Source organism: Oncorhynchus gorbuscha, linkage group LG08 (genome assembly GCF_021184085.1).
Source record: "Oncorhynchus gorbuscha isolate QuinsamMale2020 ecotype Even-year linkage group LG08, OgorEven_v1.0, whole genome shotgun sequence".
Taxonomy (NCBI): domain Eukaryota; kingdom Metazoa; phylum Chordata; class Actinopteri; order Salmoniformes; family Salmonidae; genus Oncorhynchus; species Oncorhynchus gorbuscha.
In genome coordinates, this window is record NC_060180.1 from 33314658 (window position 1) to 33342139 (window position 27482).

General features: G+C 42.3%; 1 protein-coding gene across 1 annotated transcript; it reads right to left on the minus strand.

Moving 5' to 3' along the window:
• LOC124041508 (RPE-retinal G protein-coupled receptor-like) lies at positions 1–27482 on the minus strand. The gene is made up of 7 exons (XM_046359184.1): positions 27151–27482; positions 21768–21924; positions 19646–19767; positions 8385–8538; positions 6557–6674; positions 1526–1639; positions 1–1002 (listed from the first exon to the last, which is right to left on the minus strand). Exons 1-7 carry the CDS (start codon positions 27227–27229, stop codon positions 859–861), a joined length of 888 nt encoding a protein of 295 aa, XP_046215140.1. The 5' UTR covers positions 27230–27482; the 3' UTR covers positions 1–858.

The window sequence follows — 27482 nt, forward strand, 5'->3', positions numbered from 1 at the left end:
TTGGAGTCCTACAATATTTAATAATCCAATAGGGTAAGGCAAGAGAATGGTCGTGGACAGGCAAAAGGGTCAAAAACATTCAGAAAAAGTACCGAAGGGCTGGCAGAATCAAGGTCAGGACAGGCCGGATGATCAGGCAGGCGGGAAAGTAGTCCAGTCAGTCAGGGGTCAAAACCCAGAAGACTATCAAAAAGAGAATAGCAAAAGGAGAATGGGAAAAATACACTGTTTGACTTGACAAACATACAAGATGAACTGGCACAGAGAAGAGAGACAGGAAAAAAAGGGATAAATACACTGGGGAAAATAAGCGACACCTGGAGGGGGTGGAGACAATCACAAGGACAGGTGAAACAGATCAGGGCATGACAATGTGAACATAAAATACATCCCAATGTCACAACAAACACCACAATATCACTCCACGTTAACCCCTGACTAAAATGTCACTTGCTTCTACACCTGCATTGCTTGCTGTTTGGGGTTTTAGACTGGGTTTCTGTACAGCACTTTGAGATATGAGTTGATGTACGAAGGGCTATAGAAATACATTTGATTTGACTTGCACACAAAACACACAAATGCAATAAGGTGAAGTCCAGGTCCATTGACATGAATGAATCCACGACAACGTTCGTACCTGTTAGAAAACCACAAGGACAGTTTGTTTGGGGCGGTAGGTAACCTAGTGGTTAGAGCGTTGGGCCAGCAACCGAAACGGTGCTAGATCAACTCCTCTGCCTGAACAAGGCAGTTAACCCACTGTTCCTAGGCCATCGTTGTAAATATGAATTTGTTCTTAACTGACTTGCCTAGTTAAATTAAAAAACATGTTTATGTGATTGTCGCATGCTTAGTTTATTTGGTCTTGTTGTCAATTTGAGGCTCTTCAATCTTTTCCCCAGTAAGGAACTGCCAGATGCCTCCTCTGTAGTTCTCATTGCCCAGTGCATATAGGAAAACGTTGAAGGTGGGAGAGGTCTTCGCCAGAATAGGAGCCAGCTACAAACACAAAGCCAAACAGAGCAATGTCAATGTCTCAGTACTAGCAAGTTCAAAAAGGTGGTACACATTTGTGTCAAAGTACTGTACAGCAAGTTTGATAAAATACAGACATATATAGAGGGCTTGATTGACTCAGTTGGTTGGAGTATAATATTTGGCACACCAGAGTTGTGAACTTGATTCCTGCATGGGCCATTGCACTACACAAGTAGTGTAATGGCCCCTTTGGGGACCAACGGACCATTAGTTAGATCATCGAGCAGTGCACTCAATGGCTACTATATTACACAGAAACCAAATGTATTGTATTTGCTTTAGGGTGTTTGTGTATTTGGTAAATGGTGTCAAAGACTTTTGTCATAGACAAAGTAATATGACCTTGAGAAATCTATATGCGGTCTACTGTTAGATTAGATGCATGTTTGTGTGTGTGTGTGTGTGTGTGTGTGTGTGGAGTGTGTGTACGCACACATGTGTGAGTGCACATGTGTGTGTGCACGCACATGTGTATTGTCCTCACCATCCTTATCTTGGGAGAGACCAGGTTGGCATTCTCAACAGCAGCGTAAAAGGCCAGAACTCCATAGGGTCCCCAGCAGAACAAAAATGTCTTCAGGGGAGTGGCAGTGTTGAACTGTAGAGAGAGGGGCAGTGTTATTACTTATTTCCATCACCATTGATGTAATATGTTCCTCTATGTTTGCTTTGGTAATGTATGTGGTTACACTCTCCATTCAAATAATGCCATTTCAATACATTAGAGAGAGAGAGAGGAGAGAGAGAACAGCAAAAGCGGGAGTAGAAGCAGAGGTAAGGGTTGAAAGAAAAGAGGAGAGGGAGGGAGAGAGAGAAAGGATTGTTACTGTTCGACAATAAATATTGGAAGAAAGAGCGAAAAACGTCTCGGGTCATGGGGCTTACATGCATGTGACTGTCTGGTCACAAGCCTTGGATAACGGCTGGGATAAAAACACAATATCTGGCTTACCATCATTTCATAATCAGCTCAACTCAGAGTTTTGCTTGTAAACAAAGACATAATGCACCAAAACAGGTACAGTAAAATGTTGTTCACTGATCATTCAGAGTAATTCCATGTTTCATACTCATACTACACTATACTTAGGGTTAACAGTTTTGTTAGAGTATGTGTTCTTTTTGAGTACCAATGACGCAAAGACTGCAATGCCACTTACCATGTATACAACCTTTGTATCCATACAGGAATGTTAATGACGTGGTTGTTTACAGTGTTGTAGACCTTCCTAGCAGAAACCCAACACTGGGGCATCTGAGAGGAGAGGGGGCTTTGCTTTCTGTGTTGCCAAAGTAATAATGATGGGATTCGTGCATTTGAGTTATTGGACACTCTTTGAAAGTGCGGCCTCGTATGTGTGTGTGTGTATGTATGAGAGAGAGCAAGAGAGCGAGAGACAGAGAGAGACAAAGAGAGAACTCATATGTTTTCCCACTTCTGGAATCAGTATTACTGTTATTTTTTGTTATTGTTGTCATTATCTAACTTTGCTTTAGCAACAGTGGCATTTATCATTCATGCTAATAAAGCTTATCTGAGAGAGCGAGAGCATGTCTGTGTGTGTGATGCTATTTGAAGGTTACATAACAGTAACAGTGCTGCCTTAGTGAGAAGAGCTGATTGTTTCCTGCAGCATAGACGCCTTTGTGCTCCGGCTACCACAGTGTAGGTCCTAGCTACACCACTGTGAGTAATTGGCTTATGCAACATATAAAGGGAGAGGCAACCTGATTCAGTCCCTCCAGTCTCGTGGGACCCAGGGATGTTATGGTCACTGGGCAGTCATGATTCATGACCGCAGTCAAATTCTATGTGACCGTTTAGTCAAGCTCTGATGTCGCTGATGGTCATTAGTAGCCTACCATACTTGATAACTTCCTGGTACTCAGCACTCTATTGTCCCTCTAATCACTCTGACATCAATGCAAATGCATTCAAAAATCAAATGAAACACTCACGAGAGCCCATGAGCTCATGTTGCGCAACATTTCTATAGGCTATGACATTGTGGCCTTTATTAAAAAGGAGGAGGATCCCATCAGGTTTCTAGAATCTAGGCCTACTATGTTTATTCCTCATCTTTTCTAATATTAAGCAAATTGCTTCACTTTACAAACAGGAGTATAGCCTACCTGGCTGGCATGAAAAATGAATCATGGGAAAAGCGTCCTTCATTCGCTATTTAAGTACATAGATGAGATGAATTTTTTCGTCTGACCCTGTTCAGAGACAGGTACATGATTATGGTCCATTCTAAATCAAAACTAATTTCACACATATAGTATTATTTGTATAGGTAAAGACAAACTTGAATTAAGAAAAGTCTGATGGGTGATAACATTAGCCTTTCACTTGTGAATTATGTATTATCACTGAATGATGCCCATCGTGTACACTGTCAAGTGTCTTCACTGACATTTTCCACCTCTCCCTGACCGAGTCTATAATACCTGCATGTTTCAAGCAGACCACCATATCCCTGTGCCCAAGGAAGCGAAGGTAACCTGCCTAAATTATTTCCACCCCATGCCACTCACGTCAGTAGCCATGAAGTGCGTTGAAAGGCTGGTCATGGCTCACATCAACAGCATCCTCCAGGACACCCTAGACCCACTCCAATTCGCATAACACCCCAACAGATCCACAGATGACGCAATCTCAAACACACTCCACACTGCCCTCTCTCACATGGACAAAAGGTGAGAATGTTGTTCATTGACTACAGCTCAGCATTCAACACCATAGTGCCCACGAAGCTCATCACTAAGCTAAGGACTCTGGTACTAAACACCTCCCTCTGCAACTGGATCCTGGACTTCCTGACGGGCCACCCCCAGGTGGTAAGAGTAGGCAGCAACGTCTGCCACGCTGACGCTTAACACTGGGGCCCCTCAGGGGTGTGTAGTTAGGCCCCTCCTGTATTCCCTGTTCACCCACGACTGCGTGGCCAAACATGACTCCAACACCATCATTAGGTTTGGTGACGACACAACAGTGGTCGGCCTGATCACCGACAACGGCCTATAGGGAGGAGGTCAGAGAACTGGTGTGGTGCCAGGACAACAACCTCTTCCTCAATGTGAGCAAGACAAATGAGCTGATGTTGGACTACAGGAAAAGGCGGGCCGCCCCTCCCTTTTGTACACTGCTGCTACTTGCTGTTTATTATCTATGCATAGTCACTTCACACCCACCTACATGTACAAATTACCTCAACTTACCTGTACCACAGCACACTGACTCGGTACCGGTGCCCCCTGTATATAGCCTCGTTATTGTTATTCTTATTGTGTTACTGTTTATTATTGTTTTTTATTTTAGTGTACTTGGTAAATATTTTCTTAACTCTTCTTGAACTGTACTGTTGGGTTAAGGGCTTGTAAGTAAGCATTTCATAGTAAAGTCTACACTTGTTGTATTCGGCGCATGTGACAAATAAAGTTTGATTTGATGGCAAGAAAATGTGCATGCCTTTTTTTCTCTACTTTTTCAAATTGTAGTCACACATTGTAGCCTAGCAGTGTGTGAGTTTCAAGGTTGGGGGAGATCATTTTCACCATAAAATTACCTTTATAATAAAGCATTGCATACCTTAAGGGAACATTTTGACATTCGCCATATGGTTAGTGAGAAAGTCCATATTGCAAATGTACGGTCCCTTACCAGATGTCCGAAAACGTTTGTAAAATTTGTGGACGGCGTCGAGCCGTGTGGCAGGGCCAAATCTACCGGGAAGTCATCAAATGAACTCTCTCGGACATTCGGTTTCCGTTTTATAAAATAATACAATTTTGGTCATTCTTCCGCTGTCCCGATAAATCCCACAAGAGAGCTAATGGAATCATTTTGCAAATGTACAAAACATCACGAATCACAACGTGGCCTTATCTCCAAAACGGAAAAGACGAAACTTGGTGAGCGTAGGTTTGGCATAATGGGCAGTTGGCCCCGAACAAGATGGCGTCGAGGCCTCAACGGTTTTTGAGTTATGGCCATTTTTCTGAGATTAAAAGTCCAAAATGAAAATAGAGCAATAATTAAAAAATAGACATCATATCTGTATTTTTGCAGGGAATAGAGCTGTAAAGGGACATTCACATCCGACCTCCGGCCGAAGCTAAGAGCGAAGGAACACTGTGGAAACAAACAAAAAAGTGTGTATATGGCCTGGCAGATGCATCACTCTACTGGTACAACAAAGTCAAGGCAAAAATGTTGAGTACAGGTGGAAACATGTTAAAAGTGGATCCTGCAGTCTTCTATTGGCTTGATCAAGACTGCAATGTGACTGGAGTACTTGCCTGTCATGTTGATGACTTCTTCTGGGATGGCTCACAGACCTTTGCTACAACTGTGATTCCACACCTCAAAGCTGTTTTCCAGGTCGGCCATGAGGAGCATGATCTTTTTTTTTTACGTTGGCATAGAGTTTATTACATTTGATGGAACAATACTGATGCAACAGGAGAGCGAAATCAAGAATCTTCAACCGATCCACATGGATTCTTCAAGAGCCGTACAAAGCAATTCCGCTCTCCGTGGAATTGAAGCTGATCAATTGAGGTCAAATATAGGTTCAATTCTATGGGTTGCTAGACAGAGCAGACCTGATGTAATGTTCGATGACTGCAACTCGGCATCCAACACAAAACACGCAACTGTACAAGCCATTCATGAGGCAAACAAAGTTGTTCGCAAACTGAAATCACAACAAGTGACTAAAGTTTCAGCATGTTGGAAAAGATGACTCTGAAACGAATTGTCTTCAGTGATGCTTCCTTAGGGAACATTTCAAGTGGAGGCACACAAGGTGGACATCTAATCGTATTAATGGGTGAAGGAGGAAGATTCTCACCTATCTGTTGGCAGTCAAAAAGGATCAGAAGGGTTGTCCGAAGCACACTTGTGGAGAAACACTTTCTCTTGTGGATGGAAATGGTCAGACAAAACGACACATTCTACTTGTAGTTTGTGTCACTGACAACTACTCCTTAGTTGATACTGTGAAGTCAACCAAGTCTGCCACAGAAAATACTTAATCTTTAGATTAGCAGCATCAAATAACTTATTCAAGCACAGAGAATCCATAAGATGTAGTGGTCGACCACAAAGGAACAGTTTGCTGACTGTCAGACTAACAAGGGAGCATCCGGTCTTGTGCTCCTACAGGCTCTCAGTAATGGAAAGTGGCAGAATGAGGAATACAAATAAAAACTTTGTCACACAACCCTTTTGTAATGGGGAACTTGAATAATACTTGGACATTTAATTATGTTGTTGATGTTTTATTTGCCTTTAAAGAAAATGAATTATCCCTATTTTTCTGTTATTACAGGTTATTATTTTCTGTTATTACAGGCTATCACTCTGTTATTAGTGGGCCTGAGCAGCAGTCTCATTGTTGATGAACCTGGCCTGAGTGCAATGGCAACCATGTCGTGTGCTAATACGGTTTAGTAAACTTTGTTAAACTGGAACCTTGTCGTTGTGTTATTTTGAGTTAACACTTCTTACCCTGGGGTTTCCGGTCTTCTTGAATTTCTGGCCGATGGACTTGTAGGAGGTAATGACAACAAAGGTCTGGATGGCCATATTGAAAATGGCCATGGGGATGAGGTAGGACACATAGTTCCTGTTTTGGAGAAGAAAGAACAGAGGATGTTATGAAAGAAGTGCATTTGGGGAGCCAATATGGATGTTTTACACTACAGAAAGAGACAATACTTGACAGAGTTGCAAAGAAAAAGCCATATCTCAGACTGGCTAATAAAAAATTAAAAAATTAAGATGGGCAAAAGAACACAGACACTGGACAGAGGAACTCTGCCTAGAAGGCCAGCATCCCGTGGTTGCCTCTTCACTGTTGACGTTGAGACTGGTGTTTTGTGGGTACTATTTAATGAAGCTGCCAGTTGGGGACTTGTGAGGTGTCTGTTTCTCAAACAAAACACTCTAATGTATTTGTCCTCTTTCTCAGTTGTGCACCGGGGCCTCCCACTCCTCTTTCTATTCTGGTTAAATACAGTTTGCACTGTTCTGTGAAGGGAGTAGTACACAGCGTTGTACGAGATCTTCAGTTTCTTGGCAAGTTCTCGCATGTAATAGCCTTCATTTCCCAGAACAAGAATAGTCTGACGAGTATCAGAAGAAAGGTATTTGATTCTGGCCATTTTGAGCCTGTAATCAAACCCACAAATGCTGATGCTCCAGATACTCAACTAGTCTAAAGAAGGACAGTTTTATTGCTTCTTTAAGCAGAACAACAGTTTTCATCTGTGCTAACATAATTGCTAAAGGGCTTTTGAATGATCAATTAGCCTTTTAAAATTATAAACTTGGATTAGCTAACACAACGTTCCATTGGAACACAGAAGTAACGGTTGCTGATAATGGGCCTCTATATGCCTATTTATTTATTTGATTTTTTATTTCACCTTTATTTAACCAGGTAGGCTAGTTGAGAACAAGTTCTCACTTGCAACTGTGACCTGGCCAAGATAAAGCAAAGCAGTTCGACACATACAACACAGCGTTACACATGGAATAAACAAACATACAATCAATAATACAGTAGAAAAGTCTATATACAGCATCTGCAAATGAGGTAGGATAAGAGAGGTAAGGCAATGAATAGGCCATGGTGGCAAAGTAATTACAATATAGCAATTAAACATTGGAATGCTAGGATGTGCAGAAGATGAATGTGCAAGTTGAGATATTGGGGTGCAAAGGAGCTAAATAAATAAATGAATACAGTATGGGATGAGGTAGATTGGATGGGCTATTTACAGATGATCTATGCAGTGATCTGTGAGATGACCTGACAGCTGGTGCTAAAAGCTAGTGAGGGAGTTCAGAGTCTCCAGCTTCAAAGATTTTTGCAGTTCGTTCCAGTCATTGGCAGCAGAGAACTGGAAGGAAGAATTGGCTTTGGGGGTGACCAGTGAGATACCTGCTGGAGCGTGTGCCTATGTAGATATTCCATAACAAAATCAGCCGTTTCCAGCTACAATAGTCATTTACAACATTAACGATGTCTACACTGTATTTCTGATCAATTTGATGTTATTTTAATGGACAGAAAATGTGTTTTTCTTTCAAAAACAAGGACATTTCTAAGTGACCACAAATTTTTGAACAGTAATGTATTTCTGATTTGTATGTGAGAATGACCTGTCTCCCTTGTTGTAGGCCATGTTTGTGTATTTGTGTGTGTGTATAAGCGCATATGTCTGTCTGCCCATCAATCTGTCGTTTTGCCATTTGTGAAGATGTGTGTATGTTATCTGTCTCCCTTGCTGTAGTTCATGTGCGTGTGCAGGTATGTGGGTATGTTCGTTACCTGTCTCCTTTGCTGTAGTCCAGAGTACAGCAGGTTCTGAGGGGTTCGTAGTCATACTCTCCCCAGCCGATGAGGGGCATGGCGGACCAGAAGGCGGTGAACAGCCAGATGAAGATAGTCAGAGTGATGGCACTGCTCCACTGTAGCTTTGTCCCTGATGAGAAGCACAACCATAGAAATACAATGATTAGAATAGATTCTATTTCAATAATGTATATTTTCCATTGGAATGGAGAGAGAGAGTAAAGGTGTGTACCGTGCTCTGAGAAATAAACTCTTATTATTGTATTTCTATGAGCACAACACACACCGTTACTCTCCACCATTCCAATCAATGTAAATATGAAATATCCCCTCACCCCCATTGCTTTCCAGGACCAGACAGATATACAACACATTCATAAAATAAACAAATGTCATGTCACATTTTACATGTATGTAATCTGTAATACCAACATGCTTCAAGCAGACCATCATAGTCCCTGTCCCCAAGAACACAAAGGCAACCTGCCTAAATGACTACAGACCTGTGGTACTCATGTCCGTAGCCATGAAGTGCTTTGAAAGGCTGGTAAATGGCTCATATCAACACCATTATCCCAGAAATCCTAGACCCACTCCAATTTGCCTCCCGCCAAACAGATCCACAGATGATGCAATCTCTATTGCACTCCACACTGCCCTTTACATTTACATTTAAGTCATTTAGCAGACGCTCTTATCCAGAGCGACTTACAAATTGGTGCATTCACCTTATGACATCCATGGTCCTTTCCCACCTGGACAAAAGGAACACCTACAGTGAGGGAAAAAGTATTTGATCCCCGGCTGATTTTGTACGTTTGCCCACTGACAAAGAAATTATCAGTCTATAATTTTAATGGTAGGTTTATTTGAACAGTGAGAGACAGAATAACAACAAAAAAATCCAGAAAAGCGCATGTCAAAAATGATAAAAATTGATTTTCATGTCATTGAGGGAAATAAGTATTTGAACCCTCTGCAAAACATGACTTAGTACTTGGTGGCAAAGCCCTTGTTGGCAATCACAGAGGTCAGACGTTTCTTGTAGTTGGCCACCAGGTTTGCACACATATCATGAGGGATTTTGTCCCACTCCTCTTTGCAGATCTTCTCCAAGTCATTAAGGTTTCGAGGCTAACGTTTGGGATGTCGAACCTTCAGCTCCCTCCACAGATTTTCTATGGAATTAAGGTCTGGAGACTGGCTAGGCCACTCCAGGACCTTAACCTCTTGCAGCTCCCCCCTACTTTGTGCAATTTCCACCTGAAGACATACCCAAATCTAACATTTACATTACATTTACATTTAAGTCATTTAGCAGACGCTCTTATCCAGAGCGACTTACAAATTGGTGCATTCACCTTATGACATCCAGTGGAACAGCCACTTTACAATAGTGCATCTAAATATTTTAAGGGGGGGGGGGGTGAGAAGGATTACTTTATCCTATCCTAGGTATTCCTTAAAGAGGTGGGGTTTCAGGTGTCTCCGGAAGGTGGTGATTGACTCCGCTGTCCTGGCGTCGTGAGGGAGTTTGTTCCACCATTGGGGAGCCAGAGCAGCGAAAAGTTTTGACTGGGCTGAGCGGGAACTGTACTTCCTCAGTGGTAGGGAGGCGAGCAGGCCAGAGGTGGATGAACACAGTGCCCTTATTTGGGTCTAGGGCCTGATCAGAGCCTGGAGGTACTGAGGTGCCGTTCCCCTCACAGCTCCGTAGGCAAGCACCATGGTCTTGTAGCGGATGTGAGCTTCAACTGGAAGCCAGTGGAGAGAGCGGAGGAGCGGGGTGACGTGAGAGAACTTGGGAAGGTTGAACACTAGACGGGCTGCGGCGTTCTGGATGAGTTGTAGGGTTTAATGGCACAGGCAGGGAGCCCAGCCAACAGCGAGTTGCAGTAATCCAGACGGGAGATGACAAGTGCCTGGATTAGGACCTGCGCCGCTTCCTGTGTGAGGCAGGGTCGTACTCTGCGGATGTTGTAGAGCATGAACCTACAGGAACGGGCCACCGCCTTGATGTTAGTTGAGAACGACAGGGTGTTGTCCAGGATCACGCCAAGGTTCTTAGCGCTCTGGGAGGAGGACACAATGGAGTTGTCAACCGTGATGGCGAGATCATGGAACGGGCAGTCCTTCCCCGGGAGGAAGAGCAGCTCCGTCTTGCCGAAGTTCAGCTTGAGGTGGTGATCCGTCATCCACACTGATATGTCTGCCAGACATGCAGAGATGCGATTCGCCACCTGGTCATCAGAAGGGGGAAAGGAGAAGATTAATTGTGTGTCGTCTGCATAGCAATGATAGGAGAGACCATGTGAGGTTATGACAGAGCCAAGTGACTTGGTGTATAGCGAGAATAGGAGAGGGCCTAGAACAGAGCCCTGGGGGACACCAGTGGTGAGAGCGCGTGGTGAGGAGACAGATTCTCACCACGCCACCTGGTAGGAGCGACCTGTCAGGTAGGACGCAATCCAAGCGTGGGCTGCGCCGGAGATGCCCAACTCGGAGAAGGTGGAGAGGAGGATCTGATGGTTCACAGTATCGAAGGCAGCCGATAGGTCTAGAAGGATGAGAGCAGAGGAGAGAGAGTTAGCTTTAGCGGTGCAGAGCGCCTCCGTGATAGAGAAGAGCAGTCTCAGTTGAATGACTAGTCTTGAAACCTGACTGATTTGGATCAAGAAGGTCATTCTGAGAGATAGCGGGAGAGCTGACCAAGGACGGCACGTTCAAGAGTTTTGGAGAGAAAAGAAAGAAGGGATACTGGTCTGTAGTTGTTGACATCGGAGGGATCGAGTGTAGGTTTTTTCAGAAGGGGTGCAACTCTCGCTCTCTTGAAGACGGAAGGGACGTAGCCAGCGGTCAGGGATAAGTTGATGAGCGAGGTGAGGTAAGGGAGAAGGTCTCCGGAAATGGTCTGGAGAAGAGAGGAGGGGATAGGGTCAAGCGGGCAGGTTGTTGGGGGGCCGGCCGTCACAAGACGCGAGATTTCATCTGGAGAGAGAGGGGAGAAAGAGGTCAGAGCACAGGGTAGGGCAGTGTGAGCAGAACCAGCCGTGTCGTTTGACTTAGCAAACGAGGATCGGATGTCGTCGACCTTCTTTTCAAAATGGTTGACGAAGTCATCTGCAGAGAGGGAGGAGGGGGGGGAAGGGGAGGAGGATTCAGGAGGGAGGAGAAGGTGGCAAAGAGCTTCCTAGGGTTAGAGGCAGATGCTTGGAATTTAGAGTGGTAGAAAGTGGCTTTAGCAGCAGAGACAGAGGAGGAAAATGTAGAGAGGAGGGAGTGAAAGGATGCCAGGTCCGCAGGGAGGCGAGTTTTCCTCCATTTCCGCTCGGCTGCCCGGAGCCCTGTTCTGTGAGCTCGCAATGAGTCGTCAAGCCACGGAGCGTAGCTCAGGCACAGAACCAAGGATATGCATATTCTTGGTACCATTTGAAAGAAAACACTCTGAAGTTTGTGTAAATGTGAATTGAATGTATGAGAATAACACACAATAGATCTGGTTTAGATAAAACAATGAAAAAAAAACATTCATTTGCTTTTTCTTTTTGTATCAACATCTTTAAAATGAACAAGATAAAACAAACATTCAGATAGGATGATGGGGACAATTTCAGTGAAAAATATAAGACGGCAACAGTACTTGTGCAAAGTTTCAGAATGATAACTTCCAAAAAGAGTGTGCTACATGACATTTATCATGAAGTCACCCAGGTGTCCCACACAAGTAGCCCAAATGTACCCAAGTGGCCAAATTGGTGAAGGTATACATTTTGAAACAAATAACTATATACAAAATGCCAAAATGGTATTCTAACACACCCCCCACAAATAATTTGAGAAAAATGAATAAAATAAATAAACAAATGGAAAAAATAATAATTATTGATTAAAAAACATGAAAAAAAAATATGTAGGTCCTTCTGTAGATCAGTTGGTAGAGCATGGCGCTTGTAACGCCAGGGTAGTGGGTTCGATTCCCGGGACCACCCATACATAGAATGTATGCACACATGACTGTAAGTCGCTTTGGATAAAAGCGTCTGCTAAATGGCATATATTATATATTATTATATTACACGCATCTCACATTTCATGACATTAAATGTTTATATATTGCTTCTAAAATAAATGTAAAATGCCAAATAATATTTTATATTATTAATTTCAAACAAGGACATTAGCATGATAAGAACTTACCAGTCCATAAAGATGTCCTCTCCCATTCAAAAAAATATTCCTCCACAATCGCTAAATGAAGCGTCCAACAACAATCTCTGTCTCACCTTCCCAATCAATTCATTCTAAAGTTGTTTGTACATCTGTATATCTAGACTTATATTTAGCTTTCCCTGACTTAGTCGCCATAATGATTGATATATAAACAGCTGAATCTGCGCATTCACCAAACAATGCAGTGTGTAATATGCGTAGCTTCTTCCCGTATGAAAATTCAATAGCGCATGACTCTCTTTATGCTGCAGCTTACTACATGGGTTGATCTTGCAACACATAAAAATGGCGTATTGCCGTTTAGCTCAGCTCATTGGCTATCTACCCAGCTAGATTTCAAGACTATCAAAAAAAAAATTGGGCTCTATGCTCAGATAATTGCATTGCATTCTTTTGCAGTAAATCCTTTTTTAAATCTGACAACGCAGTTGGATTTGCAAGATTCTAGGCTTTCGATACATGTGAGACACTTGTATTTTCATTAACCTCTTGCTCCTACCTGACACGCAGGTGTCCCATCTAGACATCTGGAAATGCAAATGCGCTACGCTAAATGCTAATAGTACTAGTTAAAACTCAAACGTTCAATTAAATTACACATGCAGGGTATTGAATTAACGCTACACTCGTTGTGAATCCAGGCAACAAGTCAGATTTTTTAAATGCTTTTCGGCGAAAGCATGAGAAGCTATTATCTGATAGCATGTAACACCCCAAAAGACCCGCAGGGGACGTAAACAAAATAATTAGCATAGTCGTTGCTACATAAACCGCACAAATAAAATATAAAACATTCATTACCTTTGACCATCTTCTTTGTTGGCACTCCTAGATGTCCCATAATCACTATTGGGTCTTTTTTTAGATTAAATCGGTCCATATATAGCCTAGATATCGATCTATGAAGACTGTGTGATAAACGAAAAAAAATAGCGTCTTGTAACGTCATTTTTTTAAATTAAAAAAGTCGACGATAAACTTTCACAAAACACTTCGAAATACTTTTGTAATGCAACTGTAGGTATTAGTAAACGTTAATAAGCGATCAAATTGATCACGAGGCGAAGTATATTCTTTAGCTGTCCGTCTGGAAATAATGTCCGGGTAAATCTCAACCAAAATATCCGGTCGGAGACCGGAAGAACTGCGCTGCCTTGCGTCTGTTTGACCAAGAAACAAATAGTAGGCTAATGACAAGACTAGACAACGTGTGGAAGCTGTAGGTATTGCAACCTCAGCCCCATTAAATGTGGTTCACCTTTATCAATGGGTTCAAGTCGCGCATGGATATATTTTTCCATTTTCAGTGATCAGATTTTCCTGCACTTTTCGATGAAACACACGTTCTGTTATAGTCACAGCCGTGATTTAACCAGTTTTATAAACGTCTGAGTGTTTTCTATCCACACATACTAATCATATGCATATACTATATTCCTGGCATGAGCAGCAGGGCGCTGAAATGTTGCGTGATTTTTAACAGAATGTTCGAAAAAGTAGGGGGAAGGAGTAACAGGTTAATGTTTAATATGGTTACTGGCTGCCTCTGGGTTCATTTTGTTGGCTCTGTGTTTCTGTCAGGACCCGGTTACAAACTCGGGTCTCCGGTGTGAGAAAAAGTCATTTAGTAAACTGAGCCACTAATAGTCGGCAGAACCCAGGAGATGAGGCAGACACAGCGTACTAGAGACAGTGATTTAATAAAGAAAAAAGGAAAAGATCTTCAGGCAAAAATATAAATCCACAACGTAAAAAGTAATTCCAAGAGAAAAAATGTATATCCTCCAAGACACAAGGAAAATTCACAAAGTGAATGGTAAGAACAGCAGGGAAAAAACAAACCTCAAAATAATAATAAATAAAACAGGAACAAAACCAGAGTACCTCAAGAAAATCCAACAAAAGTTCACAGTTTGGCTGGGGCTGGGTGCTAACATACAAACACAGAGCAAAGAACTGAGGAACACTAAGGGTTTAAATACATTCAAGGGAAATGAGGCACAGGTGCAACTAATAACTAGAACAAGGGAAAACAAAAGGGTCAAAAAAGCACAATGAGGCATCTAGTGACCAAAACCTGAACAATCCTGGCCAAATCCTGACAGGGACAGGAGTCGTTTAGCAGCGTCCTTTCCGCAAACCGGGTGGTTGAAAACTTTCCTCATCTCCTCTGTGAATCTTCTATAGGAGAAGCAAATGGGTGACTGTCTCTCCCACACAGCAGTGGCCCAGGAAAGCGCTGCTCCACAGAGGCAACCAATCAAAGAAAATCATGGCCTGTTCATTAGCAGAAGCGTAGGGCTGTTGCCCAAATACTAGTGAACATTGTACCAAAAAGGCTCTGCAGGTTCTGAGATTACCGTCGTAGCGTTCTGGAGTTGAACAAACAACTCCCGGGCGGAGAGGAGGGACTTGGGCCAGGTTGTGAGCATTGGGCGAAGGTTTGACAGGTTCTATGAAAACTCATTGATAGTCTCCAGAAGGGTTTATAAGAGCTTGGTCATGTTGACTGAGCAGGGCGCCTTGACCAATGAGCATTTGGTGGAGAGTATCCAAGTCTGCTGGGTTCATATCTTGGCCACATCGTACTGTTAAGCGGAGCAGCACAGGGGAACCCAAGCACAGACTCAGACGAGGAAACAGAAATTAATGAACAAAGGTATTTATTGTAACATAGGGAGATATGGATTGCAGATCCGGGGAAGCTTGGATGAGTTGTAGGAAACCAGATGTGGAGGCTGAAGTTGGAGTGTGCTGGGTTGGGACAGGTCCGGTGGTGAGTCCAGAACAGGGTAGCAGGGTGGTGAGATGTGGAACAGGAGACAGGAGCCAAAGTCAGAGCAGCAAAACTGCAGTGAGAGGATAAACATCGTCAAGCAGGGAAACAGGTACAGCAAGGTAACTGGATCTTGAATAATAATAATGGCTAGAAGCATAAACTGACTGAGCAGAGAATACGATCTGGCAGAGTGGAAGAGGCCAAACTGAATATTTGTAGAGGTCTTGATAATGGAACGAGTTGCAGCTGATAGGGATCTGCTCTGACTCAAGCCCACAATCACACACAAACATAAAGGGAGGGAGAGAGAGAGTGTACTGGGGAAATGGCTGCAGGTCAAGCAGACACCGGATGACCAGTAGGGGTTTTGGCAGGAGTAGATGTGACACTTTCCTTCTTAATGCATTTGAGTCAATCAGTTGTGTAAAAGCCAAGTCCATATTATGGCAAGCTCAAATAAGCAAAGAGAAATGACAGTCCATCATTACTTTTAAAAAACTCTTAAAATAGCAAACAACAGTTTTGGAAAGCTGGTTAGGAGATCTACTGTGTGCAAGACACAAGTAATGTTTCCACAATTGTTTACAGGCATATTATTTCACTTATAATTCACTCTATCACAATTCCAGTGGGTCAGACGTTTACATACACTAAGTTGACAGTGCCTTTAAAAAATCTGGAAAATTCCACAAAATTATGTAATTGCTTTGGAATCTTCTGATAGGCTAATCATTTGAGTCAATTGGAGGTGTACCTGTGGATGTTTTTCAAGGCTCAACTTCAAACGCAGTGCTTCTTTGCTTGACATCATGAGAAAATTAAAAGAAATCAGCCAAGATTTCAGTTGTAGACCTCCACAAGTCTGGTTCATCCTTGCGAGCAATTTCCAAACGCCTGAAGGTACCACGTTCATCTGTAAAAATAATAGTACGCAAGTCATACCGCTCAGGAAGGAGACGCGTTCTGTCTCCATCGAGATTAACATATTTTTGGTGCAAAAAGTGCAAATCAATCCCAGAACAACAGCAAAGGACCTTTAGAAGATGCTGGAGGAAACAGGTACAAAAGTATCTATAACCACAGTAAAACAAGTCCTATATCAACATAACCTGAAAGGCGGCTCAGCAAGGACGAAGCCATTGCTCCAAAACCGCCATAAAAAAGACAGAATACGGATTGCAAATGCACATGGGGACAAAGATTGTACTTTTTAGAGAAATGTCCTCTGGTCTGATGAAACAAAAATAGAACTGTTTGGCCATAATGACCATCGTTATGTTTGGAGGAAAAAGGGGGAGGCTTGCAAGCCAAAGAACACCATCCCAACCGTGAAACACATGGGTGGCAGCATCATGTTCTGGGGGTTCTTTGCTGCAGTAGGGACTGGTGCACTTCACAAAATAGATGGCATTATGAAGGAATATTATGTGGATATATTGAAGCAACATCTCAAGACATCAGTCAAGAAGTTAAAGCTTGGTCGCAAATGGGTCTTCCAAATGGACAATGACCCCAAGCATACTTCCAAAGTTGTGGCAAAATGGCTTAAGGACAACAAAGTCAAGGTATTGGAGTGGCCATCACAAAGCCCTGACCTCAATCCTATAGAAAATATGTGGGCAGAACTGAAAAAGTGTGTGCAAGCAAGGAGGCCTACAAACCTGACTCCGTTACACCAGCTCTGTCAGGAGGAATGGGCCAAAATTCAACCAATTTATTGTGGGAAGTTTGTGGAAGGCTACACAAAACGTTTGACCCAAGTTAAACAATTTAAAGGCAATGCTACCAAATGCTAATTGAGTGTATGTAAACTTCTGACCTACTGGGAATGTGATAAAAGAAATAAAAGCTGAAATAAATAATTCTCTCTACTATTATTCTGACATTTCACATTCTTAAAATAACGTGCTGATCTTAACTGACTTAAGACAGGGAATTTTTACTAGGATTAAATGTCAGGAAAAACTCAGTTTAAATGTATTAGGCTAATGTACATTTTTGACTATTTGACTAGAAGTTCAGGAGTCTTATGGCTTGGGGGTAGAAGCGGTTTAGAAATCCTCTTGGAAGTGTGATTGCAGAGAGAACAGTTTATGACAAGGGTGGCTGGAGTCTTTGACAATTTTTAGGGCCTTCCTTTGACACCGCCTGTTATAGAGGTCCTGAATGGCAGGAAGCTTGGCCCCAGTGATGTACTAGGCGGTTCGCGCTACCCTCTGTAGTGCCTTGGACGTCGAGCAGTTGCCATAATAACAGTCAGTGATGTAAAACACTCAGGATGCTCTCGATGGTGCAGCTGTAGAACCTTTTGAGGATCTGAGGACCCATGCCAAATATTTTCAGTCTCCTGTGGGTGAATAGGTTTTGCCCTCTTCATGGCTGTCTTGGTGTTCTTGGACCATGTTAGTTTGTTGGTGATGTGGACACCAAGGAACTTAAAGCTTTCAATCTGCTCCACTGCAGCCCCGTCGATGAGAATGGGGGTGTGCTCGGGCCTCTTTTTCCTGTAATACACAATCATCTACTTTGTCTTGATCACGTTGAGGGAGAGGTTGTTGTTCTGGCACCACACGACCAGGTCTCTGACCTCCTCCCTATAGGCTGTCTCGACGTTGTCGGTGAACAGGCCTACCACTGTTGTATCATCTGCAAACTTAATGATGGTGTTGGAGTCGTAACTGGTCGTGCAGTCATGAGTGAACAGGGAGTACAGGAGGACTGAGCACGCACCTGAACAGGCAGATAACCCACTGTTCCTAGGCTGTCATTGAAAATAAGAATTTGTTGTTAACTGACTTGCCTAGTTAAATAAAGGTAAAATAAATATAAAAAATATCCTGCCTGGTTTGCCCTGTCCGGGGGTATCGTTGGACGGGGCCACAGTGTCCCCGGACCCACCCATGTCTCTGTCTCCAGTATCTATGCTGCAATAGTCTATGTGCCAGGGAGCTAGGGTCAGACTGTAATATCTGGTGTAATTCTCCTGTCTTATCTGGTGTCCTGTGTAAATGTAAGTATGCTCCCTCAATTCTCTCTCCCTCTCTCCCGTCTGGGAGAACTTGAGCACCAGGATCATGTCTCAGGACTACCTGGCCTGATGACTCCTGGCGTTCCCCAATCCACCTGGTTGTGCTGCTGCTCCAGTTTCAACTGTTCTGACCTGTTCACCGGACGTGCTAACTTGTCCCGAACCTGATATCTCGACCTCTGAATGCTTGGCTATGAAAATCCAAATTCGTTTGAACATCTTGAAGAACAATCTGGCCTTAAATGGCCATGTACTCGTATTCTCCACTTGGTACAGCCAGAAGAGGACTGGCCACCCGTCAGAGCCTGGTTCCTCTCAAGGCTTCTTACTAGGGAGTTTTTCCTAGTCACCATGCTTCTAAATCTGCATTACTTGCTGTTTGGGGTTTTAGGCTGGGTTTCTGTATATATCACTTTGTGACATCTGCTGATGTAAAAAGGGCTTTATAAATAAATTTGATTGATATAAAGTGTAGTATCTGATATAGCCTATGCCTACTCTACACTATATGCGCTCAGCCATACATTGAAGTATTTTTTGCAAACAGTGATTGAGTTATATTATTCGCCTAAATGATGACTATTTCATTTTAGGCAAGTAGACAAAAAAATTCAAAAGCCCCAGGGCCTATTTCAATCTGGACCTGGCCACATAATGTAGCTCTCTCTGACAGAAGTCTGATTACTTCTGGTTGTTGTGGTACTGTATCTCTCTTATTGCTCTATGATATATAGTTTGACAGAATCATGACACACAATAGAAAGTGTGTCAGTGTTAGTGTAATCTGCAGATTATGTATTTGTGAGAGGTCATTAAAGCCATGCATATGAGTGACAACCTAACAGATTAATAGACTCCAAGGCAGAAGGCCAGATGGCCTCTTGGGATGCTGTGAGGCCAAAAGAACAGCTGCACCCAAAGACTAGTTTATGGGCTCCTGAGTGGGGCAGCAGTCTAAGGCATGGCATCTCAGTGCAAGAGGCGTCACTACAGTCTCTGGTTCGAATCCAGGCTGTATCACATCCGGCCGTGATTGGGAATCCCATATGGTGCTGCACAATTGGCCCAACTCTGTTATTATAAATAAGAATTTGTTCTTAACTGACTTGCCTCCTTAAATAAAATGGTCCTATCTAGTGTGCATTTGTTGTTGTGGATATGTATGAGATTTAAGAGACCTATGAAACTCATTCCACTTACTTGTGCAGTACTGGTGGTATCTGTCCCATGCGATGGCAGCAATGAAGTGGATGCTGGCGAGAGCTGTCACAAAACCCTGGAAGCCATGAGTCTGGCAGCCATCAGAGCCATAGGGCCAGTACCTGGAGAAGGACATAGTAAAGAGGAGGAAAGACAATACATTAGGCCTTAACATAGTCTATTTGTCAGCTGGTTGTGAATGACTTTTACAATGCTCAATGGTTACTGGTAGAGCATAGAACTTGTTTCTGAACTTTTGCATTGACCTCGGTCATCCGTTAATAACCATTTTGAATGTGAAGTGAATATGGTGCCTGTTTTCATCATAAATCACCTAGACGGAAACGTCATCGTTCCTCCCCCTGATTACAGAGTTCTAAATCCTCCTCCTTTACACAGCACAGTCCCCGGGAGGTCTGTTACATGTACTGTATGCCCTAAACCCTGTTGGTCTTTGTCCCGGCCTTATCGATCTACTACACTAATATTTACGCAGAGATATTGATGAACCAATTGACTGGAATATGTCAGAGAGCGAGAGAGAGAGTGACAACCTCCTTTGCGTTGCTCCACTATAGACTATTATAGGAATAGTATAGAACAGGGATCATCAACTAGATTCAGCTGCGGGCCAAGTTTTTATTGGGCGGATAGTCGGGGGGCCAAGAAAAAATTCAAATACTTTGAAGACTGCAAATTGACCGCAAGAAGCCAAAACAGATATACTGTTTGACTAAAACATAACAATTTCAAACCTTGCTTACATTTGTAAATGATCAAGTGTCTCTCTATTATGCGTGGGCTAACTTGGGAACAGATTTCTTAAATAAAAATCACTTGGAGTTAAATTCCTGGTGTTTTTAAGTCTATGTCCAACAATTAACTCCAGTGGTGTGGGGGCAGTGCTTTGGCAAAGTGGGTGGGGTTAGATCCTGATTGTTTGGCCCTGTCCAGGGGTATTGTCGGACAGGCCAAAGTGTCTCCCGACCCCTCCTGTCTCAGCCTCCAGTATTTATGCTGCAGTAGTTTATGTGTCGGGGGGCTTGGGTCAGTCTGTTATATCTGGAGTATTTCTTCTGTCTTATCTGGTGTCCTGTGTGAATGTAAGTATGCTCCCTGAAATTCTCTCTCTTTTTCTCTCTTTCTCTCTCTCAGAGGACCTGAGCCCTAGGACCATGCCTTAGGACTACCCAACCTAATGACTTCTTGCCGTCCCCAGTCCACCTGGCCGTCCTGCTGCTCCAGTTTCAACTGTTCTGCCTGCGGCTATAGAACCCTGACCTGTTCACCGGACGTGCTACCTGTTCCAGGCCTGCTGTTTCAACTCTCTAGAGACAGCAGGAGCGGTAGAGATACACTGAATGATCGGCTATGAAAAGCCAACTGACATTTACTCCTGAGGTGCTGACCCGATGAACCCTCGACAACCACTGTGATTATTATTATTTGACCCTGCTGGTCATCTATGAACATTTGAATATCTTGGCCATGTTCTGTTACAATCTCCACCCGGCACAGCCATAAGTGGACTGGCCACCCCTCATAGCCTGGTTCCTCTCTAGGTTTCTTCCTAGGTTCTGGCCTTTCTAGGGAGCTTTTCCTAGCCACCGTGCTTCTACACCTTAATTGCTTGCTGTTTGGGGTTTTAGGCTGGGTTTCTGAACAGCAATTTGTGACATCAGCTGATGTACGATGTGGCTTTATAAATAAATGTGATTGATTGATTGAATTAAAACAACTTGGGGGGGGGCAAAATAAAACCACTTGCGAGCCAAATTTGTCCTGGGGGACAGTTTTTATTTGACCTTTATTTAACTAGGCAAGTCAGTTAAGAACAAATTCTTATGACGGGCTAGGAGCAGTGGGTTAACTGCCTGTTCAGGGGCAGAATGACAGATTTGTACCTTGTCAGCTCTGGGATTTGAACTTGCAACCTTCCAGTTACTAGTCCAATGCTCTAACCACTAGGCTACCCTGCCTCCCCAGAGTGTGAACCCTGGTATATAATATTCCATTCAATTCATGCTATTTCACAGTGGAAAAAGTTGCAACAATGAGTCAGTGTGAGTAGAAAGTAAATTATGTGATGGAAAGGATTAGTAGGTTATTCTACGTCACTCACCTCAGAAAGCTGGAGAAAGCGGCAATGGTTGCATTTGCGGAGATGCCCATATCAGCCAACGCCAAGCTAAAGACTAGGAAATTGCTGGGGGTTCTCAGTTCTCTTATTTTTATGAAAGCAGCGACTGTCACAGCATTCAGGAAGAATCCCAGAAGACCTTTAGGGAACATATATCAGAAAAGGCTATAAACACAGCGGCAGTGCGCATAGCAAAGTACTCCAAAATGATTTCAGCCACGGAGTTGAGAGCAGACTTTTAATACTTAAACCCTTAAGTTTGTCCTCTGTAGCGTGCCTTTGTTTGCTGAAATCCATACGTTTTAATAAAATGTTAATCAAATACAACCATCAACTGTTTCCTTGTTGACATTCAATTGGCACATGTGGACTTGTGCTGAGTTGCCATCTTAGAGCAACATCAGTAAGGAAACAGTCGGCAGTTGTATTTGTGAACTACCGGCTCGATTAGGTCTTCTGTAGCAACTTTGGAAATTATGTTTCATACAGTACGAGTGAAAAGTTGACACACCTACTCATTCAAGGGTTTTTCTTTATTTTTACTATTTTCTACATTGTAGAACAATAGTGTAGACATCACAACTATGAACTAACACCAAAAGTGTTAAACAAATCTAAATATATTTTATACTTGCTATTCAAATAGCCACCCTTTGTCCTGATGACAGCTTTGCAAACTCTTGGCATTCTCTCAACCAGCTTCATGAGGTAGTCACCTGGAATGCATTTCAATTAACAGGTGTGCCTGGTTAAAAGTTAATTTATGGCAATCAGTTGTGTTGTGACAGAGTAGAGGTGGTATACAGAAGATGGCGCTATTTGGTAAAAGACCAAGTCCATATTATTGCAAGAACAGCTCAAATAAGCAAAGAGAAACGACAGTCCATTATTTTAAAACATGAAGGTCAGTCAATACGGGAACATTTCTTCAAGTGCAGTCGCAAAAACCATCAAGTGCTATGATGAAACTGGCTCTCATGAGGACCGCCACAGGAATGGAAGACCCATAGTTCATTCTGCTGCAGAGGATAAGTTCATTTGGGTTACCAGCCTCAGAAATTGCAGCACAAATAAATGCTTCAGAGTTCAAGTAACAGACACATCAACATAAACTGTTCAGAGGAGACTGCATGAATCAGGCCTTCATGGTCAGATTGCTGCAAAGAAACCACTACTAAAGGACACCAATAAGAAGAAAAGACTTGCCTGGGCCAAGAAACACAAGCAATGGACATTAGACCGGGAGAAATCTATCCTTGTTCGGATGAGTCCAAATTTGAGATTATTGGTTCCAACCACGATGTCTTTGTGAGACGATGAGTAGGTGAACGGATAATCTCTGCATGTGTGGTTCCCACCGTGAAGCATGAAAGAGGTGTGATGGCGCTTTGCTGGTGACACCGTCTGTGATTAATTTAGAATTCAAGGCACACTTAACCAGCATGGCTGCCACAGCATTCTACAGTGATACACCATCCCATATGGTTTGGGCTTAGTGGGACTATCATTTGTTTTTCAACAGGACAATGACCCAACACACCTCCAGGCTGTGTAAGGGCTATTTGACCAAGAAGGAGAGTGATGGAGTGCTTCATCAGATGAACTGGCCTCTACAATCACCCGACCACAACCTAATTGAGATGGTTTGGGATGATTTGGACCCCAGAATGAAGGAAAAGCAGCCAACAGGTGCTCTGCTCAGCATATGTCGGAACTCCTTCAAGACTGTTGGAAAAGCATTCCAGATGAAGCTGGTTGAGAGAATGTCAAGAGTGCACAAAGCTGTCATCAAGGCAAAGGGTGGCTACATTGAAATAAATCAAATATATTTGGATTTGTTTAACACTTTTTATCCTACATGATTTCATGTGTGTTATTTCATAGTTGTGATGTCTTCTGCATTATTCTACAATGTAGAAAATAGTACAAATAAAGGACAACTCTTGAATGAGTCGTCAACTTTTGACTGGTACTGTGCATTTGATAAAAGTAGAGTCCATGTTCCCTCTAATGTTTTTTTTACAGTGAACACTGAGGCTGTACTGTTACAGTTTTAGGCAGTAGCCAATGGGCTATTGTGGCTATTTGAGCATAATGTAGACCCACTAACAAAACCAATGGAGTAAATCCAATAACATTTTCACATGGAAATAGCTTTTGATTTCTAGGAGATATGCTTTATGAGGTGTTCATTGCATGAGACTTTTAAAAACATTTTTACATTTAAAAAAAAAACATTTTTACTTGGTCTGTAACACAATGGATCAAATAGGTGACTGTAAATTGCATTGTATTGTGCAAGAAACCCCTTTACAAAATAAAAGTAATTATTACCATACAGAGAATTAGACGATGTAGGCTACCCCTCTGCCTATTGGCTTATTTGCATATGCAAGACTGTCTCAAAATACAACACTGGCCCTTTAACTAAGACTAAGCTTTTTACCTGACTGGCTTTTCAATGAGCTTGACATGTAGCCTACATGATTTGTGCTCTTGTAGGCAGCCGTAACTCCCCATAGCTGACCTATACTTATCTATGACTGGGCTAATAACTTGCAAACTAGCAAAGAATTTCAACAAATGTGCACACGCTCAGGCGGATCTGCGCTCTGAACTGATCTGAAAAGCACATTCATTAGTGGGTGATTGAAACACCGCTCATGGGCTACCACCTCCAATAGAATTGCACTCTGTTGTGCTCTAGCTCTGCCTCCAACAAAATCACACTCAATCTCGCAAAGTTAGATTTGTTTTGGTTTGTTGCATGGATAAGGGTCTGATATATAAACGTTGATTAGATCACAGAAAAAACATTGATCTATATAGTGCAAACTCATGAAGTTCAATCTCTTGCCTCTCTGCAAGGTCTGGCATTTCTTCAGCGAGGCAGTCCTAGAGGAGGTGCGCGACCATGCACACACGCACCTTAGTGGGAACATTGGTAGGGACTCAGTGCTAGCAAATGGTATAATCATACACGAGAGTTGAGGAACAATGGGAAAGTAATTCTCTTTTGAAAGTTGATACAATTTTGAGAAAATGGCCCTTGAATGTTTTGGTACACCTACTGGAGAGCTATTCTTTGTCTACACTCATTCAGCATCGTTCACATCCTCTTAAGTCTTAGCCCCAACCATCTCTTTAAGGATTCACATGTGAGGCCATGTGCTAAACAGAGTGAGAACAATAGTGTACTAAACAACCAAAGATGTTAAGACTAAAGGCTGGTTTATACTATGTCTATCGACATGTCTGTAGATGGTTGTCGCAATAACATCATGAACATTCTTTTGTTGTCCGACATTAAACTTGACATTTTTGTTTTTAAAAAGTATTAACACAAAAACTACAGGCTGAATGACATCAGCAGCCTGAGGGTCCAAAATAGCATAGCTGGTGTATTGTTACACCAATAAACCCATCCGTTTATAAATTAATTTAGTATATGTCAATCTAGCAAACCAGGCAACTAAAAGCAAGTTTTATAAACAATGTTGTTGTATGTTTCTAGCTTGTTAGCTTACTAGCTAACGTTAAATTAGCTGGCTAGCCAGTTCAAACAATGATCATATAGCTGACAACGTCTTCACTTTAGCTTATTTGTATTCACTATTACAGGCAAATAAACTCACAACAAGATCATTATTTACTAATTAATGGGAATATAATTACAAAATATTGTTCACGGTTGTGAGTGTGACAAAATAAAATAAAATTAGAAACATATATCTGAAAATGTACACTACCATTCAAAAGTTTGGGTTAAATTAGAAATGTCCTTGTTTTTGAAAGAAAAGCACATTTTTTTGTCCATTTAAATAACATCAAATTGATCAGAAATACAGTGTAGACATTGTTAATGTTATAAATGACTATTGTAGATGGAAACAGCAGCTTTTTAATGGAATATCTACATACGCATACACAGGCCCATTATCGGCAACCATCACTACTGTGTTCCAATGGCACGTTGTGTTAGCTGATCCAAGTTTATCATTTTAAAAGGCTAATTGGTCATTAGAAAACCTATTTGCAATTATGTTAGCACAGCTGAAAACTGTTCTGATTAGAGAAGCAAGAAAGCGGGCCTTCTTAAGACTAGTTGGGTATCTGGAGCATCAGCATTTGTGGGTTCGATTACAGGCTCCAAATGGCCAGAAACAAATAACTTTCTTCTGAAACTCATCAGCCTATTCTTGTTCTGAGAATGATGGCAGTTCCATGTGAGAAAAACACATTTTGATTTACTTTCAATTCCCTCTGCTGTGTTGTAGTGACATAAGCCATCTTTCCTGAAACAAGTCACATTTGGATAATGTTTGATTAAAAAGTATGGCAACAACAGAGGACAAACATTGGTACACAGTAACACCATACCGAAACCAGGCATGCGCAAATTGATTTTGTCCCCCCACACCAAATGCGATCATGACACGCACGTTGAAATATCAAAACATACTCTCTACCAATTATATTAATTTGGGTATGGGTACAGGTTTAAAAGCATTAAACATTTATGGAAATTTAGCTAGCCAGCTTATTTGTTCTATTTAGCTAACTTGCTGTTGCTAGCTAATTTGGCCTGGGATATAAATATTATTTTACCTGAAATGCACAAGGTCCTCTACTATTAACTACTATCTTCTATTAATCCACAGGCGGCAGCGTCGCCTAGTGGTTAGAGCGTTGGACTAGTAACCGGAATGTTGCGAGTTCAAACCCCCGAGCTGACAAGGTACAAATCTGTCGTTCTGCCCCTGAACAGGCAGCTAACCCACTGTTCCCAGGCCGTCATTGAAAATAAGAATATGTTCTTAACTGACTTGCCTGGTTAAATAAAGGTAAAATGTAAAAATATAAAACAGTCAACACAGAGCGCCTATTTTTGCAAAGCTCGCATTGGTGTGGTCAGCATGTAAGGGTTTAATAATTTACATGATCAAGTATTCACTGCAGTGACTGGAAGGAGTAGGAGGCTAATTTAAAACAACTTCAGTCTGTGCTCAAATCCTCAACTCTGTGGATGAAATTATCCACGGAGTTGAGGTACTTGGCTACAGTGCGCAAAACCAAGCCGCAAATTCCCTGAAAAATGAAAGCAGGCACGTTTTCTTTTTAAGTGCTTCTAAACAATAATGTCGTGTTATTCCCAACTATTGAAGGTGACATTCTAGGATATATCATGTGATTTCCTGGCCAACATCAGCACTTCATCTATATTGTATCAAGTCACATAACACTGCCGGCACCGTTTAAGAGCATAACAGGCCACCACTTCCTGACCAAGGAGCATCAGATCTAACATAGCATACTGCAGTTACCGCATTTATGACAGAATTCCCTCAGAAAACGTGACACTCACCCTCAACGAGTAGACAAGATCCTAAAGAGAACACTTCAATTTCAGAGAAGCCATTCGGTAAAGGGTGGGAAGACACCATCTTGAATGCGATATTTCATACAAATAAAGTGCAAATATCCCTGACCTACTTACTCGTTGCTGTCCGCTCGCTTAAAGATGTGCCTCTAACCTAACGGAACTCGCTTCTAACGGAGCATTTCACGTGAAAAAGCATGCACGTAATTATGTAAAGCTCTCTCTCTCTTGCACCAATCAGCATAAGAATGTCTTACTGAACACTAATCGCTGCCCCCTACCACGTATCTACACACCCCTACTCTAAAGCGCTGAAT

Bases quoted from the DNA above. Each gene is read 5' to 3' on its own strand.
- LOC124041508 (XM_046359184.1), bottom strand. From the start codon at position 27,229: ATGGTGTCTTCCCACCCTTTACCGAATGGCTTCTCTGAAATTGAAGTG. The intron at 19,768-21,767 runs GTGAGTGACGTA...GTCCTTCTCCAG, and splicing joins GCTTTCTCCAGCTTTCTGAG to GTACTGGCCCTATGGCTCTG. The intron at 1,640-6,556 runs GTAAGAAGTGTT...CTCTCTCTACAG, and splicing joins AGAAGACCGGAAACCCCAGG to TTCAACACTGCCACTCCCCT.